Raw genomic sequence first — 15,125 nt, forward strand, 5'->3', positions numbered from 1 at the left:
CTCACACAGGCTCAATGCTCAATGTATGGAAGTGTAAAATATAAATGTAAATACTGACGTTAAAGGGCGTGAATACTTATGCAATCGCACTTATTTTGTTTTATTTTTCAAATTTGTTCAACTTACTTTGCAGAAATCTGTTTTCACTTTTACGTGAAAGAGTCTTCATTATAAATTCTTATCAAAAAAGTCAAATTTAATTGACTGTGAAAGAAGAAAAGAGAAAGCTTCCAAGGGAGGGTGATTATATTTTACAGGTAATGTAAAGATAGTGATGTGTAAAGTAATTTAAATTCAGTTCAGCCTTACTATTCCTTGAATAAGTAATGACATTATTCAGAGGATTCATTTAAATCAAGGTGGTGGTCAGATTAAGGCTCAGTTAGGTTTGCTTTATTAGACTGTCATAGAAATGTTTACACGGATATTATAGCTATTAATAATCCAGCAGCCTAATCCATACACAGAAATCAACCCCATTAGAGAAAACTTTACAATTTGAAACCACATTATCTTTAAATGAGGGGGACTAAGTGGTGCGTTTAGGATCTGTAACCGTGTTTCAGCAACTTATTGCAAGGTCACATCACACGGAGGAACTTTGCTCATCTCAGGGCCGTCGGTGAGATGTTGGAAACGATAAATGCGCCTGAGAGATAAGGAAACTCGGGCTCTTCTTAAACGGAGCGGCTGTGCAGACCGGAGCTCTGCGGCTGGACCTGCTCATCCACTTGTTGAGTTCACAACAGTTCACCGGAGCCGCTCTATTTAAAGAGGCAACAACATGGCACACGGGCTGGTCAGACGGGAGTCGGTGGAAACGGAGATGCACAGGTCCGAGGACAAAAACAAAAGCTTCGCGTACACCAAGAAGAGGGGCTACGATGTTACCCGAAACCCCCACCTGAACAAGGTGAGCGCGGAAACACGTCTGAGCGAGTTTTCCGTTTGTTTCCATGGACAAGGTTGGCAAGTTAGCCGCTGCCTTCAGGCGCTGTGGGAAATATTAAAACTACACATAGAGCGGAAACATTCATCCTCAGGTGTCGATATAATAGAGGAAACGTGATTATATTTTGTAATCGCACAATGACTACGTTTAATTAACTTTTATCAGGTGTATATCCTCAACAGTGTTACCCAGAGCGACGTTTTTCTCATAAGTAACTGTAGTGCTAATGTAAATATTAACAGCTAGCTTAATAAAATGTTCGCTACACAGGCCTTTTTTTTTTAAAGCTTTATTCACAACAAAAGCGGCAGCCACCGAAACAAATTCAGATATAAGGTATATCTTTCAGAATTTAACAGCCTTGTTTTTGCATATGTGGACCCCCAGTGGAGCCATGGAGGAGACCGTGAACGTCGCATTAGCCAGGAGGTTTAGGTATCAGCTTTAGACGGTTATATTTAGATTTAAAGAGACCAAACGCTGCTGTCACACAGAGAGGGGCTTTTGTTAGTGTTGCTCTGTCATTGCTTCACAGAAACAGCAGCAGTGTGGTGGCAACACAATAAAACTCACTCCATCTCTCCCCCTTAAGCACTGCAACCTGTGATTCAGCATGTTGTAACAGATGCTGATGCCATGTCAAGATAGAGACTGTTAATATTTAAGTTTAAAGTTTGATTTTGCTTTCTTTTCTTGAATAAAATGCAGAACAAGGCCCTGTTGGAAGTTGCCTAATAATGCGTTAAATAATGCTGAGCAGCTTCCTTGTGAATCATGAGACAAATGGATGGTTTCGCTTGTTGTTATTGTGGTTAAAACTAAAAAGCCTGTCGGTGCTGAGATTTCTGACATGGTTCTAATGATGGGCCTTTGCTGTTACATGACGTATTCACTCCCATGCCTCCCGGAGTTGCGTCCTAAACAATGCGGCTCTGGCAGCCTTTGAGCCGTTCCAGCGTTTTCTCCTGGTTTGTGAGCTGATGGGGCCCCGGGGGTCCGGCTGTGGCGGTGGGGTCTCTGTCCATGGTGCTGAGTGACCTTCAATCCAGGGTCACTCTTATGTCAAGTGTGCCCTGCAAACACTGAGCGTTAACCGTCTGCGTTTTCTCAATGTCAGGCTAATTTTAGAACCCTTGTAGAGGCTATTTTTTCCCCTCTGAGCTGTTTTCTGTCCTCTCAGTGACCAAACATGCCTCGCTGCTGGAAGCTGCGGGGCCTGTCCAGAGCTAATGTTTAAATGATCCTAATATTCAAACTGCACCGAGTACCATCACTATACGTTTTCAGAACAAAAGCTGTTCCCAGCTGATAAAGGTTGCAGTCCGTTTAGTGCAGTTGCTGCCAGCCTGAGAGCTGATAAGTGAGATAGTGGAGTTCAGACGGACCAGTGTCTGAGGGGTGAGGGGGGGGGAGGGCGGCGAGCTGGTGGCTGCACAGAGGCCTGTTTGTTAGGCGGGTTAATGACTCCGTTCCTGAGTGCACCAAGTGCTGAACATCAAGCCCCTGTGTTTGTTTTTCTGTGTGTAAGTGTGCATAGCGTGGTGGGGTGAGGTGATTTGTGTATACAATGCAATATGACTAATAATAAATCAGGGCGCCCTTTAGGTGTGTCCAGGCAGAAATATAAATGTCATTTGTTTTGTTGAGCAGGACTTGTGAACCATAGAATGAAGTAATGTTGCTAATATCTTGGTAGATGTAGATGTGTAGCACCAGCGAATCACCACTTTATCTTTGTAATGTGCCTGATGAAATAAACCATTGAGAAAACAAGCACTGAAGACATTTAATGCTGTGTCATGCTTATTGGGAGGTTGCTATAGTGCAAAGCAGAAGGAGATTCTGTTATTGCAACATAAATATAGCAACATCCTCTTTATGGCAGCAAATAATAGGCTTTATGGGAAATGTAGCTGTGATTTGGAGACACAGCGTTGCATCGATGCCAAGATTTCACAGTCTGCTTAACAATGAAACACAAACTGCCAAAGCAATATGAACACAGTGTAAGACAGCATTGCATAGCACGTTATGCCGAGTCTGCGTCTGATGTCGTTATGCTTTGAGGTTGCACGGGCAAACTCTCCTCATCCTTTGTTCAGTTTGCTCATGCATTTTCTTCTCCGGTGTTTTCAATTTGCTCTTCAAAGGATGGCTGTTGTCTCTCGCTGTGAAGATTCATCATTCGGTGTCAGTGATCTGTTTTTTGTGGTCATTCAGTTTTTCCATACACGACTGGAACATTCACAAAAAAGGGCTGGATTTATCATCAGTTTTTAGAGGTTATACGTGAGCCCTTTAGCTGCTTTTCCAAAAGCCCCCAGCTTTGTACAAGCATCATTCACATCTGTGTAGTCGGTTACTGACAGTAGTTGGCAAGTGTAGTCACAGGATATACCAGCTACCTGAGCAAAAGTCTGATGGCCAAAGCATGGTCTGAATACTTTCAAAAATTGTTTATGTCACTCCTGGCAGCATTTGACCTGTCAAGGGTGAGGTTTTAAGTTAGTTTAGGGAATAAAACTGGGATGGCCAGTATTTTTTGTTGGCATCACCAGGAAATAAATCCATACCAACCTTTCATATTGTAATTCAGATGCTCTGAGATTAAACTACACTTCTACACCTCCTCCAGTTTGACAGTAACAGTTGCTCACTGTTACATGTATTAGAAATAGTCTTGAGTTGAGTTTTTGTAGGTTTTCTCACGTTTCTACATTGGGGTGAACTGATGTGTTGTTTTTCAGAGACAGTGCAGAATATTGGTATTCATGGAGACCGACACCTAATATTTGGAACCAAATTTGCAGTTAAATTACAAATCTTTGGTGGAATGTCTTTGTTTATATATGTTTTACATTTGTTTTGTATAACAGATAACTTTTCAACATGTATCCCTCACTGTTGGCTGTTATTCATGGTGTGTAGCCAATCAGATAGAGCTGTGGGTGTGATGTTGCTTGAGACCACACACTGGTGACTTTGATATTCTCTTATTGAAATTTGAATTTTGCCTGACTGGACTGATTCGGCCCCTCCTCACCGAAATTACATTCCTGTACAGCTAAATGGCATTCTCAATTGCATTTTGAGGAAACGTATTTTCTTGCAGACTATGTTTGTAGGCAGCATATCTTTTACCATTTACCATGTTGCTTTTCTGTCACTCCTTTTTAAGCAAATGATCACAAGTTACATGAGGTGGCACTTGTCACCCTGGTAACTCCAAAAATAAAGGAGAAGCTTTTAACATCTTGGGTAAGGGTCATATTTTAAACAACACCGTGATATTTTCCTAAACTTAACCAAGTCGTATTGCTGTCTAAACCTGACCAAAAAGTGAGTTGCTATTTAAAGCCTCTCCTTGAACTAAGAGGAAGACTGTCACGGAGGTCAATCCGGAGGCCTGTAGTTCTGGTGCTTCGACCTGGCCCAGTAAACTGTTTGTTTACATCTCAGTTTACACTTTGGGACCCTGAATGGACCCAGTGTACCACAGCGCTTGTAAAGAGGGCGATATAGGTTGACCTAAATTCATGTGGAGGCATGAGCAGTCATCCACTTAAGATGTCACACTGTGTTTTGTCTGTTTTAATCAAGGTGTGTTATAAGTTTGGTCTCAAGCGTTCAATTCTGGAGACTTTTTTTCTTACTCTTTTCTCTTTCTTCACTCTTTCTTCTGAGTGGCGTTAAGAGTGAATGTTATGAGAGCTGCAGTCCTTTGTTCTTCTTTTTACAAGGTGGCTTTTCATCTCACTTTAAAGCAGGCTATCCTAAATGAGCTCACAGTTTGTGTTGTTATGTTGTTTTGGAATAAAATGTGGTTTAATAAGATTCATTACGCGAGTACAAAAACTTCCAGCAGAGGAGCCTGCTGTGACTGCTTGCACTCAGCACAGAAGTTTGTTCAATCAGGCTACTGAAAAGACTGATTTAGTGTGCCACCTTAGTAGGCTGCTACAAATGTCTTATATTGTGTTTAGAGGAGATACCGGGACTTAAATGCTGCTATACATGGTGGTGGTTTGTGGTTGTATCTGATCAACCTGACCCTCTCATCATTTGGCTAAAGTTACCCCAAAAACAAACACAAGCAGGTTAGAGTAATAACAGAAAAAAAGGTTTCTTTTCCAGCCAGGTGAGCCATCCACTGTCAATCCCGTACATGAACCAGGTCAAGGAAATTGGAGGAGAAGGTAGGAAATGACTGCTAAAGCGCGTTAGTGGCCCGGCACAGGCAGTCTTCTGTGGCTCTGGCAGTGGCACGTTGTTGGCCTGCTTCTGATTTGTGCGAGCCCTGGGGATGAGGTGTGTTTACCTCCCTCAGCTGGCCCACTTCACCTCTAACAGGAGCCAGTCACTACACAACCTGCTAATTGATGCTGAGGGACGCCACGCTGAAAGCAGCCTGTCCTCACATCGACAGGCTTCGATTTCCTTTTAAATCTCTCCACACATGCACATATGCCTGAGCGGCAGATGTATGGACACACACACAGCTTCACCCTAGCGCTGCCTCCTCCCTCTCCAAGAGGTGGAACCGGATATTATAGGTGTGTTTTGTATGCGCTCACCGTGCAATAAAGAGATGAAGTGGGGTGCGAGGTGCAGAAAGGGTTCTCTGTGGCGGTGAAGAGAGCGCTGGCCGCGCTCCACAGAAGTCCTCTGTCTCTCTGCTTGATCACACCTTAATGAGGCATCTGTGTGAATCCCGGCCCTCAGTACGTCTCTCTGACGCTGGTTCCGCCTGCTGCTGCCTTGAAAAACAACAACAACAACAACCTTCTTAAAAACGATCTTAGCGCCCAATCAGGGATGCTGTTTCACCTCAAACACTGAACTGAGCGCTCGGTGTGTCGGCAGCCAACAGATGCCCATTCACTAGTTCTGCACTGTAGGCGAAGGTCACTATAACAAGTGCAGTCAGTCGTAAACTCTGAGGAGAATAAGAACTGCTGCTCCTATCTGTTTGTTGATTTTTACAGCAACTGTCTGCCTGGCACATTTGCCTGTTTGCAAAAAAACCTTTAAACCTGATAATATTTGAATAATAAACTTACGATTAAGTGCAGTAGGCCGCTGAGTGAGAAATGATATTGTCATTCATGCTATTGACACTAACTCGCATTAAACTCATTGATTCCCTTGATTAAACTGTACGGCTTTGTTTACTGAGGTTTGCAAAATCACTGACATTAGGCATCATTTGAGTCTACGAATGCTGAATACAATGGAAAAGTTCACGTCCAGACAGGACTACTGTTGGATGCTCCATTTGTAACCACAGGCTCCACATATGACATTACAAGATGGGACCTTCAGATGAAAGACTAAAATTCAAAATCTCTGTTTTCTGGAGAGCGCTCAACAGCAGCGTATCTGATCGGGCACTGAGGATGTGCTGGTATGCCAAACGGCGACAGTTCTGATAACCCTCCGGAGCAACTGGAAGCCATTAGATTCTCCTGTTAGATTGGCTCTGGTTTGGCTGCTATACACTCAGCGAGTTTTGCTGAGAAAAATGTTTTTCTTTTCCTTCACCAGGTTTGAATTTTCCTTTAACTGAGACTGACATAAATAAATTTAGCAACAAACAAACAAATGACAACAAATATAGCTTGCTTTTAATTCAGAAGTGGAAACATTTTTGTTCTGCCGTGGCTCTAAATCATCTCCTTCGGGGATGTGTCATGCTTTGTTGGTTGCTCTACAGTGATTGATTGGAGTTTTCCATGTGAGACATAATGTGCTCCAGCTGCCCTGTGTCTATATCAAGGCCTGATAAGGTTTTCATAAAGAAGAATTATGTCATAATTCTTTGAAGGTACCAGTGCGAAAACAATGTCATGAGCTGGCATTAATTGTATCGTTGTATCTTTTGCAGTCTAGACCGATGATTCCTACTGAGTCACTGTATCGGCATGACTGAGTCTGTTTTCTGCTTAGTCATGACTTCGAAAAGCTTTGTGCTGACAGGTTTCGGTGTTGGTGAAACATTACAGCGTTGCTTTTTTTTGTGTGCTGCTAGCCACATTTCCCACGGACCTTGGCCATTTTTCAACATTTATCACTCTCCAGGCTTTTTGGCCTCCATCCATCGTACAATCAGCGTTTCATATCCCAGGGGAAATCCTCTGATGTTTGACTAAATAGAGCAGTGGTTTCAATGTGAATAATTGCTACATATCTCCTGATTTGATAAAATCAAGAATAAACTGAGCAGTTGATGCTATTTTTAATAAATATGATTTTTTTCTAAATGTATCCCTGAGTATACCGTGGTGACAGAAGCACTTATTTGCTTTCTTGCTCAGAGTTAGATGAGAAGATTGATACCACACTTGAGCATGCACAATGAATAAGATGCTGGGACCAGTGGCCGACAGGCCTAGCTTAGCATAAAGGCCAGTAGCATTCCCAGCTTTGAGGATTTAGATTTTTTTGATCCACTGATATTTTCAGGGGCTGCAAGGTGGTTCGGTGGTTAGCACTGTTGCCTCGCAGCTAGAAGGTCACCTGTTTGCGTCCAGGGATCTTTCTGCGTGGAGTTTGCATGTTCTCCTTGTGCAGTGTGGTTTCTCTCCAGGTTCTCCGGCTTCCTCCGACAAGGTCCAGAAACATGTTGAGGTTAATTCTAAAATTGTCTGTAGGTGTGAATGTGAGTATGCTTGGTTGTCTGTCTCTCAGTGTGGCCCTGTGATGGACTGGGGACCTGTCCAGGGTGTCCCCTGCCTTGCCAGCTGGGATAGGCTCCAGTCCCCCTGTGACCCTTGTGAGGATTAAGCGGTGTATAGATAATGGATGGATGGATGATATTTTCAGGTCAAACAGGTTCTTAAGTTCATGATGACAATACCTGCAAAGCTAATGGTAATCCCATAAGGCTCAACTGTAGTCCGTACTTAGCTGTAATTAGCAAATGTTAGCATGTTGTTTTTACATTTGGTCATAGTCAGTGTTTTAATGCTAAGCTCAGCTAAGCTAACCAGCTGTTTGTAGCTTCAAACTTAGCTGACAGATGGGGGAGTTGTTTGGATTTTCACATCTCACGCTTGGCAAGAAAAGAAAGAAACATATTTCCCAAATTCTGTTAATCGCAGTAAACTGCGAACAACTTTCAAACCTTTAAACAAACCCTGTTTATCATCAAAAGAACCTGAATTTAATGTTGAAGCATTAGCTCTGTTGCTGCTCAGATTTTTCATGTTGATCTTGATCATGTTGTGTGTGTTACCTTGAGTTTTCCAACAACCTCTGCACACAGGATTCTGACATCAGATGGAATTTTTAACGTGGTTCATTTCATCCTGCTGAAATGCCTGTGTGTGCGTCTTACAAGCTGTGCAGAAGTGGGAGACAGTGGTTATGTGAGGTTGAACTCACCGATGTTGGCAGATTACAAGCCTTCGTTTAACTGAGCGGTGAAAATGGGACAAGCCTTTCTCTGTTCAGACTTCATTGAGAGCAGCTGCACTTGTCAATCCCCCTCACTAGGTGGACCACAGAACTCAATGGATCTGTGTGTCCCATCATGTATGTGTGTGTAGGTTGTCCCAGGTGTGGCCAGGTGTTTCAGGTCGACCGCACGCATTGCTGGTGACCAGACATTCCTCCGATAGACTGGAGTGGATCGGCCAGACAGGGAGAAAGTGCACCCTCGTTCCCCTCCAGTGACCAACCTGCTAACCTGAGCTTTACTCACACTCACACACACACACACACACACACACACACACACACATGCATTTATATGCTGTTAACCTGCAGCCCCAAGTGCTTTTATCAGTGTTTTCTTCAGGGTTGGCTCAGATAAACTGAGTGTAATATGATCAGACTGTCAGTTCAGCTGTCTACGCACACACATACACTTCTGATGCTGTGTTTATTCAGCAGCAAGTCCTTCCAAATAGCCCTACCTCCTCAGACCACTTTTGTGTTTTTTTGTAAGCTGGGTTCTCATTCATGTGAGCACAACAGAAGCCATTAGCTTGTCCCAGACAGAAAGAAGGAGACTGTCTGAGCCTCATCACCTTCCTATGAAGCTCATCTCAAGCATCCCACCTCTTTCAGCCTGTCGTTTTCCCCTCCTCTCCTCCTCAATGCTGCTTTTGTCTGTTATATTAGAGTGGTGGAGGTCTTGTCATGTCTTAACAAAGATATATCAGAGAAAATTTAAAGGCAGTATTTTGTTTCAGCATTCTGCAGCATGTGGATGTATGACCATTATGTGCAAATGGGTTTTTTTTTTTGCGAGGCAGGAGAGATGGTTATCATCATGGATGATCCTGTGCAGACTGACAGGTTCAGTGAAGCTGCAGCTCCACCATAAAGGAGGAGGTTAGTAATAATGGACTGGAGTCAAAAGGCTAAAGACCTGGTCACAGCTGCATTTAGAGCAGTGACGTTGTGCAGCAAAATTAATTTCATTGGAATTGCTGTGATCAGTGGATTTGCTCACAAGAACAAAATTGTTCCTACTTCTATGAACTCAGAGACGTAATGCAAACAGATGAAATGCAAATTCACCAATAATGTGCTGTCTTTAGAGAGGACGCACAGTGTGTGAGTTCAAAATGCAGGAAACTAATAGCTTTGCTGCAACAACCACTTTTATTCATGTCCTCTGTCACAGTATAAACTGTTCCACAGAACAGGAATGGTTTGCAGATATTAATACAGCAGGAATCCATGTTTTGAATAAACTGCTTGAACTGAAATTGTTACGCAATTGTCTTGGATGCTAATGAGACATTTAGCAAGACAATTAGCACCCTTGCTAGCTCAAAGAACTGTATTCCACCTTGATGAACCCCCTTAATTACAGGAACAGTTCTAAATTAAGTGCCAGGGGAGTAAATAGCTGTTATGGCTGTAGTAACTGGCTGGCGAGTCGATCAGTGGTTAGCTCGCCAGCCTTCCACAACACTCCCTCCCACCATGTTCCCACACCTCTCATCAATGACACATCCAGTACAAAGACGGTATTTAAAAAACTGACAATCCCTTACTTTTTGAAGTGAAGAGCTGTGCCCTTTACCACCAACCATGAGCTACTGCATTACTGATGACAGCGTTACCGCCTTTTTTTCCCCCATGAGAAGTATTCGCTCAGTCAACAGACAAGTTCCTTTCTTTCACCTTTTTTACTGTCACGGTACATTTACAGGGCCAGCTGGTATGTAGGTGGTCATTTGGACGGCATAAATTTCTGTCATCACAGAAACCAGCAGTGACAACAGGTAAACACATTTCAGTGGGGCCCTTGCATGAGGGTGAAGTCACAGAGGTGAGAGAGGCTGGTCGGCTGCTTGACACAGTGCAGAAAGAGGGCTCGGCGAATGCAGATTCCGAAATGTCCTTGTTGCTCTGTCTGGTTGTTGATGACAGAATTACACAGTTATTTTGAAACAGCCTCTGAAATTGGATTTTCTCTCTGTGGGACCACAAAGAGATTAAATGGAGATTTCCTGTTCTATTAAGACAGTTCAACCAGTGGACACTTCACTGTGCAAGAAAAGACATCTGCAGCATTTGGCACTCTGTTTGTTTACTTGTCTGAGTGATAAGGATTGCTTGAAATTGTGGGTTTACCATATGACTCAGCTGTAGAGTATTACTCGGTTGTTGCTACAGAAAAGGGACAGCGCTAATGAGTTTTCAAGAGAAGACAGAAAAACACCTGTACAATCGGACATGGCTATCGAGGCTCGTGCTACTGCCTCAACATGGCTGATGATCGCAGAAGCCAAAAATGAATGTTTGGATCCAGGACTGCACAGATTCCTGATTTCTTAAGGGAACATTTTCCTGGCAACACTCGGGCTCCTAAGGGACCTGGACTGTGCTGCATGAAAAGGGCTTCCTCAAGGGAACTGGATGTGTTTGAAGAGCCCTACATGTCTGCTTCCTCCCCCCCCCTCCTTTAAGGCTGCCCTCCCTAAGTCAACAGCAGCTCGGTTTTCAAGGCTGTTTGACCAACAAGCGTGTCTGTACATTCACAGAGTGACACCTCTTGATTTAAGGAGCACTGCGTTCGCATATTTGCCTGAGATGGGCAATTTAAGGCGATCCTTTCGGTCAGTCTCGGAACTCGGTGTTGCTAGGTGGAGATCATGACTCATGAAAGCGAGACGTGAACTAGAGGCAGAGTTCGTCTGCTCCCTAAGTGCAGATTTGGACAAAAGACGTGGTGCTGTATTTAATTTTCAAAGCTTTCTGAAAGGTGCTAGAGAAGCCAGGGAATCTGACGCACAAAACTTTAAACACTCTTTGTGGTGTCTTTAGTTTGTGTTATTTTTTTGCCAGCATTTCTGCCATGTTTATTGAAACTGAAATATAACCCAGATAAACTAAAAAAAGGTGAACACTTAATGCTGCATTCAGGTCTTATCTGATCATATCTGAGTTCCTGTAATTACCAGTATACCGTCTATTCTAGAGATTTTTTTTACTGACAGCTCTCCACTTTGCCACAAAAAACTATGCGAGGAAAGCAAGCACATATGGACCTCTCCCTTCAGCCACAGTCTTAATATGAAGATAGTTAAACACTGAAATGTAATAGATATAGCACTACACTGCACAAGCACTGCCAAACTGTGTAGTAAAACATCCAACAAACTCAACTTGGTTACAGTTTGTTTAATTTACAGACTATATAGCTGACAGTGATTTGAACAAACAATGTGCTTGCAAGGTAGAATGATGTTCTTTGATGAAATGTGGCTAACGTTTGTGTCTTTCTGTTCCGCTTTGTTATTGATCAAGAGAGCTGGAATAACAAGCAGCAGCACAAGGAAGGTGGCAACTGCCATCTTGAGTTTTTCTGTGACGTGAAAGCAGCATTTGTTGAGATAATCTTAGTCAAACTCAGGTTCATGTAAGCTTATAGATTCAGTTCAGAGACATTTTTCTTTTACAAGAAAAGTCCTGTGATTTAGACAAACAAACAGTGAGACATGGGTCCCTGCTTTCGCAAAACCTAAAAAAACAGAACCTGAAGAGAGAGCCCATTACTCCTGACTTTGTTCTTGGCGTGCCTTTTCTCATTGCTTCTATCTGAGAGGATGATTAGCAGCACGGTGCAGAAATGCTGATAGAGAAAACACCACTTATCTTCCTGATTAATGTGTTTTGCCCCCTGAACAAAGTTTGACTGCTAATGTTCAAATTTGTGTAGGAACGACAATTCACATGCATTCCTCACACGGCACATTTGTTGGGAGGCATTCGTTGGGAAAAGCTTAGTCAGGCTGTAAGATCCTGAGAGGAGACGTATGGGAGCTGATGTGTGCTCATTCTCTTCCTCCTCAAAGGAAGGGATGGATTTAAAAGGCTTTATTCTAAGGGCAATCCTCTTGAACTGTGCTACGGCTGCCATTTTACCAGGAAACAGATGGGGGGGCATCTGGCGTTTGCTGAGACAGTCTACAGGCCGTGGGTGCAATAGAATAACTTGCTACACTAAAGCTTCACGTTGAATACTAACATTTCAAAGAGAGCGCACGCAGACCAAATAAATGACATCAAAAGTCATATAGTTTCACATTGAGACTCTATTCATCAGTATGTCAAATTTCATGTCATTCCATGCCATTTGCCTTAAAACATTTAGTAGCATGTGACCTTTAGCTGAATGTTATCGTTATCTTTTCTACAGAAGTAGATTATGTTTCAGCCATCATGAGATATCTACTGTATCCGGTTTTGAAGGCAAATATTTGTTGAACTCGTCGACCCATTTTACAAGGCATTGTACAGTCTTTACCTTAGTGCGTTGTTTCCATTCTGCCCTACAAATCATTAACAGTGTCTTTGTGTGTGTAATGTGACATCCATGCCCTTTACATTCCTACAGGTTTTACTGTGCCATTTTTCTGAAAGATGGTCAAATAGCGAATGTAAAGATTAGACATGGATTATAAATTCTAACCACCCTGTAGCGAACTTCTTACAAGAGGATTTAATCATAGACATATGATTTACTGTACGTGTGTGTGTGTTATTTAACCCACAGTCCCACATTTATCTAAATGTACAGATGTACAGGCCTGGATATTTGGACAATGAACAATCTCAGCTTTTCCGTTGTTGATCCTCAGCCTCACATCTTGCACTGAATGACCCATTTGTCTGGTGCTTCATACATGTGGTCTGACGTTTCTCCCTCTGACAGGTTTATTGGGCTCAGTGTGCAGTCCTGTCTGTCACTGATCTGCTAATATGAACATGAGAAAGACAGCAGATAACGAGCTGTCTCTGATTTTCCTGTAAAGTCACTGCAGGGCATAGGTTAATGCTCCGTGTCACTGTGGAAGAGAGGAAAAATAAGAACTACAGTTAAAGAGAAGACATGCTGCAGTAGCACAGTGGCAGTTAATGAAATGAATAGAATAATCCATTGTTATATGAGATTACATATTGTGGTTATATGCATTTTACCAAACTGTGTCTAATTGTCTCTTTTAGCAAATTAACAGATTAAGTACACATTAACATCCATCAAATTGATGATTTGATTATGAATCTATAGTCCACATCCGCTTATGGAGCTCCTTAAATCATACATACTGGTTTCTTAATTTTAAATTCAAAGTAACAAATATCAGTGTTAGCTCGGAGGCTATCTACCTGAGTATTTTGTTCAGATGGTTCAGTGTTTCTCCTCTCTTACTTTGTAAGCTGAGAGTATATTTAGTAAGAAAAGGCCTAAAGAACCTGAATTCCTTATTTCAGCATGAAAAACATTTTTTTATCAATTTGATTTTTTGTCATTCGCAAACATGGCATCTTAACAAGGCTTGTTGGTCTAGAGGTATAATTCTTGCTTTGGCTGTGAGGGGTCCCAGATTCAAATCCTGGATGGCCCAGTTTGTAAAAGAAAATGGTAAATGTGGTGTATTTCCATTCTCTCTTGAAACATCACAGAATACACAGGTCCCACTTTTCGTTTGAATAAAAACTGACCTAACATTAAATCAATTATCATGTTGGCGGCATGGCGAGCAGTGGTTAGCATTGTTGCATCACCGCTAGAAGTTACTGGGTTTGAATTTGGTTCTGTGTGGAGTTTGCATGCTCTCCCTGTGACTGAGTGGGTTCGCACAGGGTGCTCCAGCTTCCTCTCACAGTCCCAAAACATGCTAAGGTTAATGGTGATTGTAAATAGTTCGTAGGTGTGAATGTGAGTGTGCTTGGTTGTCTGTCTCTCTGTGTAGCCCTGTGATAGACTGGCGACCTGTCCAGGGTGTCCCCTGCCTCCACCATATGTCGGCTGGGATAGACTCCAGCCCCCCCACCCCGAACCTAGTGAGGATTAAGCGGTGTATAGATAATGGATGGATGGATGTTGGTTGCTTAGTCTGAAAAATAGCAATGTCATTGAAGATTTTTACCGTCATGCAAGTCAAAATCTCTGAGCCTGTACAGTATACCACAACCTGAGCTTGGACTTTGTGACTATGGCTCAGGTGGTTGAGGGAGTTGTAGGTTTGAACCCTGACCCCTCCACATGCATGGCAGCTCCCCCACCATAGTGTGTGATTAGGGAATAGAGAGAGACACATTGTCAGGTACTTTGTATAACTGCTGAGGTTACTAAGGTGCTGTAATAAATCCACACTCCTCTTGTTTTTGAGGTGCTTTAACAATCTCACTGGAACTTAATGAACACCCTCACTCCTTTGTTGGAAATGTAAGAATTGAGTCCTTCAAAAGCTTTGAGTCTCTGGGGAAAGTGACCGTAGAGAAATCACTGCTCATGCAACATTGCTACTATGAATATGTTAGTAGTGTGAGATTATGGTATCATTATTGAAATGACCAATGAATGACTCATTTCAGCTTGTGTGGGGCTCGTTGGTCTAGGGGTATGATTCTCGCTTCGGGTGCGAGAGGTCCCGGGTTCAAATCCCGGACGAGCCCTTTGTCATATTTTCAGTATGTGTAAAGCTTTCTAACTGAAGTAGTCATAAAAGTCATTTGCAACGAGTTTTCAAAAGCAGGTCTTTTCATAATAGCGGTGCCCTGACAGGAAGATGTGTCTTCAGTTGCTGTAGTACTAGGAACAGCCAGGACTTGTTGCAGTCATAAAATCAATCCTGAAGCCAGGCTGAAGACTTTATATCTGGTTCACAGTTTCTTAAGATGGAAATGTTAGAAGTATTCTCAGGCT

General features: G+C 42.6%; 1 protein-coding gene and 1 non-coding gene across 2 annotated transcripts in view; both read left to right on the forward strand.

Moving 5' to 3' along the window:
• Positions 1–677: 677 nt before the first annotated feature.
• me1 (malic enzyme 1, NADP(+)-dependent, cytosolic) overlaps positions 678–15,125 on the forward strand; it is a 90,046-nt gene continuing 75,598 nt past the window's right edge. Inside the window, exon 1 of the mRNA XM_008277620.1 lies at positions 678–913. Within this exon, the coding sequence (XP_008275842.1) occupies positions 785–913 (129 nt within the window). The 5' untranslated portion in view covers positions 678–784. The remainder of the gene's footprint in view (positions 914–15,125) is intronic.
• Positions 14,804–14,875, forward strand: trnap-cgg (transfer RNA proline (anticodon CGG)). Its single transcript has one exon. It is a non-coding gene; the product is annotated as a tRNA-Pro (tRNA).

The sequence above is a fragment of the Stegastes partitus genome, unplaced genomic scaffold, assembly GCF_000690725.1.
Source record: "Stegastes partitus isolate 25-593 unplaced genomic scaffold, Stegastes_partitus-1.0.2 Scaffold103, whole genome shotgun sequence".
Lineage (NCBI taxonomy): Eukaryota > Metazoa > Chordata > Actinopteri > Pomacentridae > Stegastes > Stegastes partitus.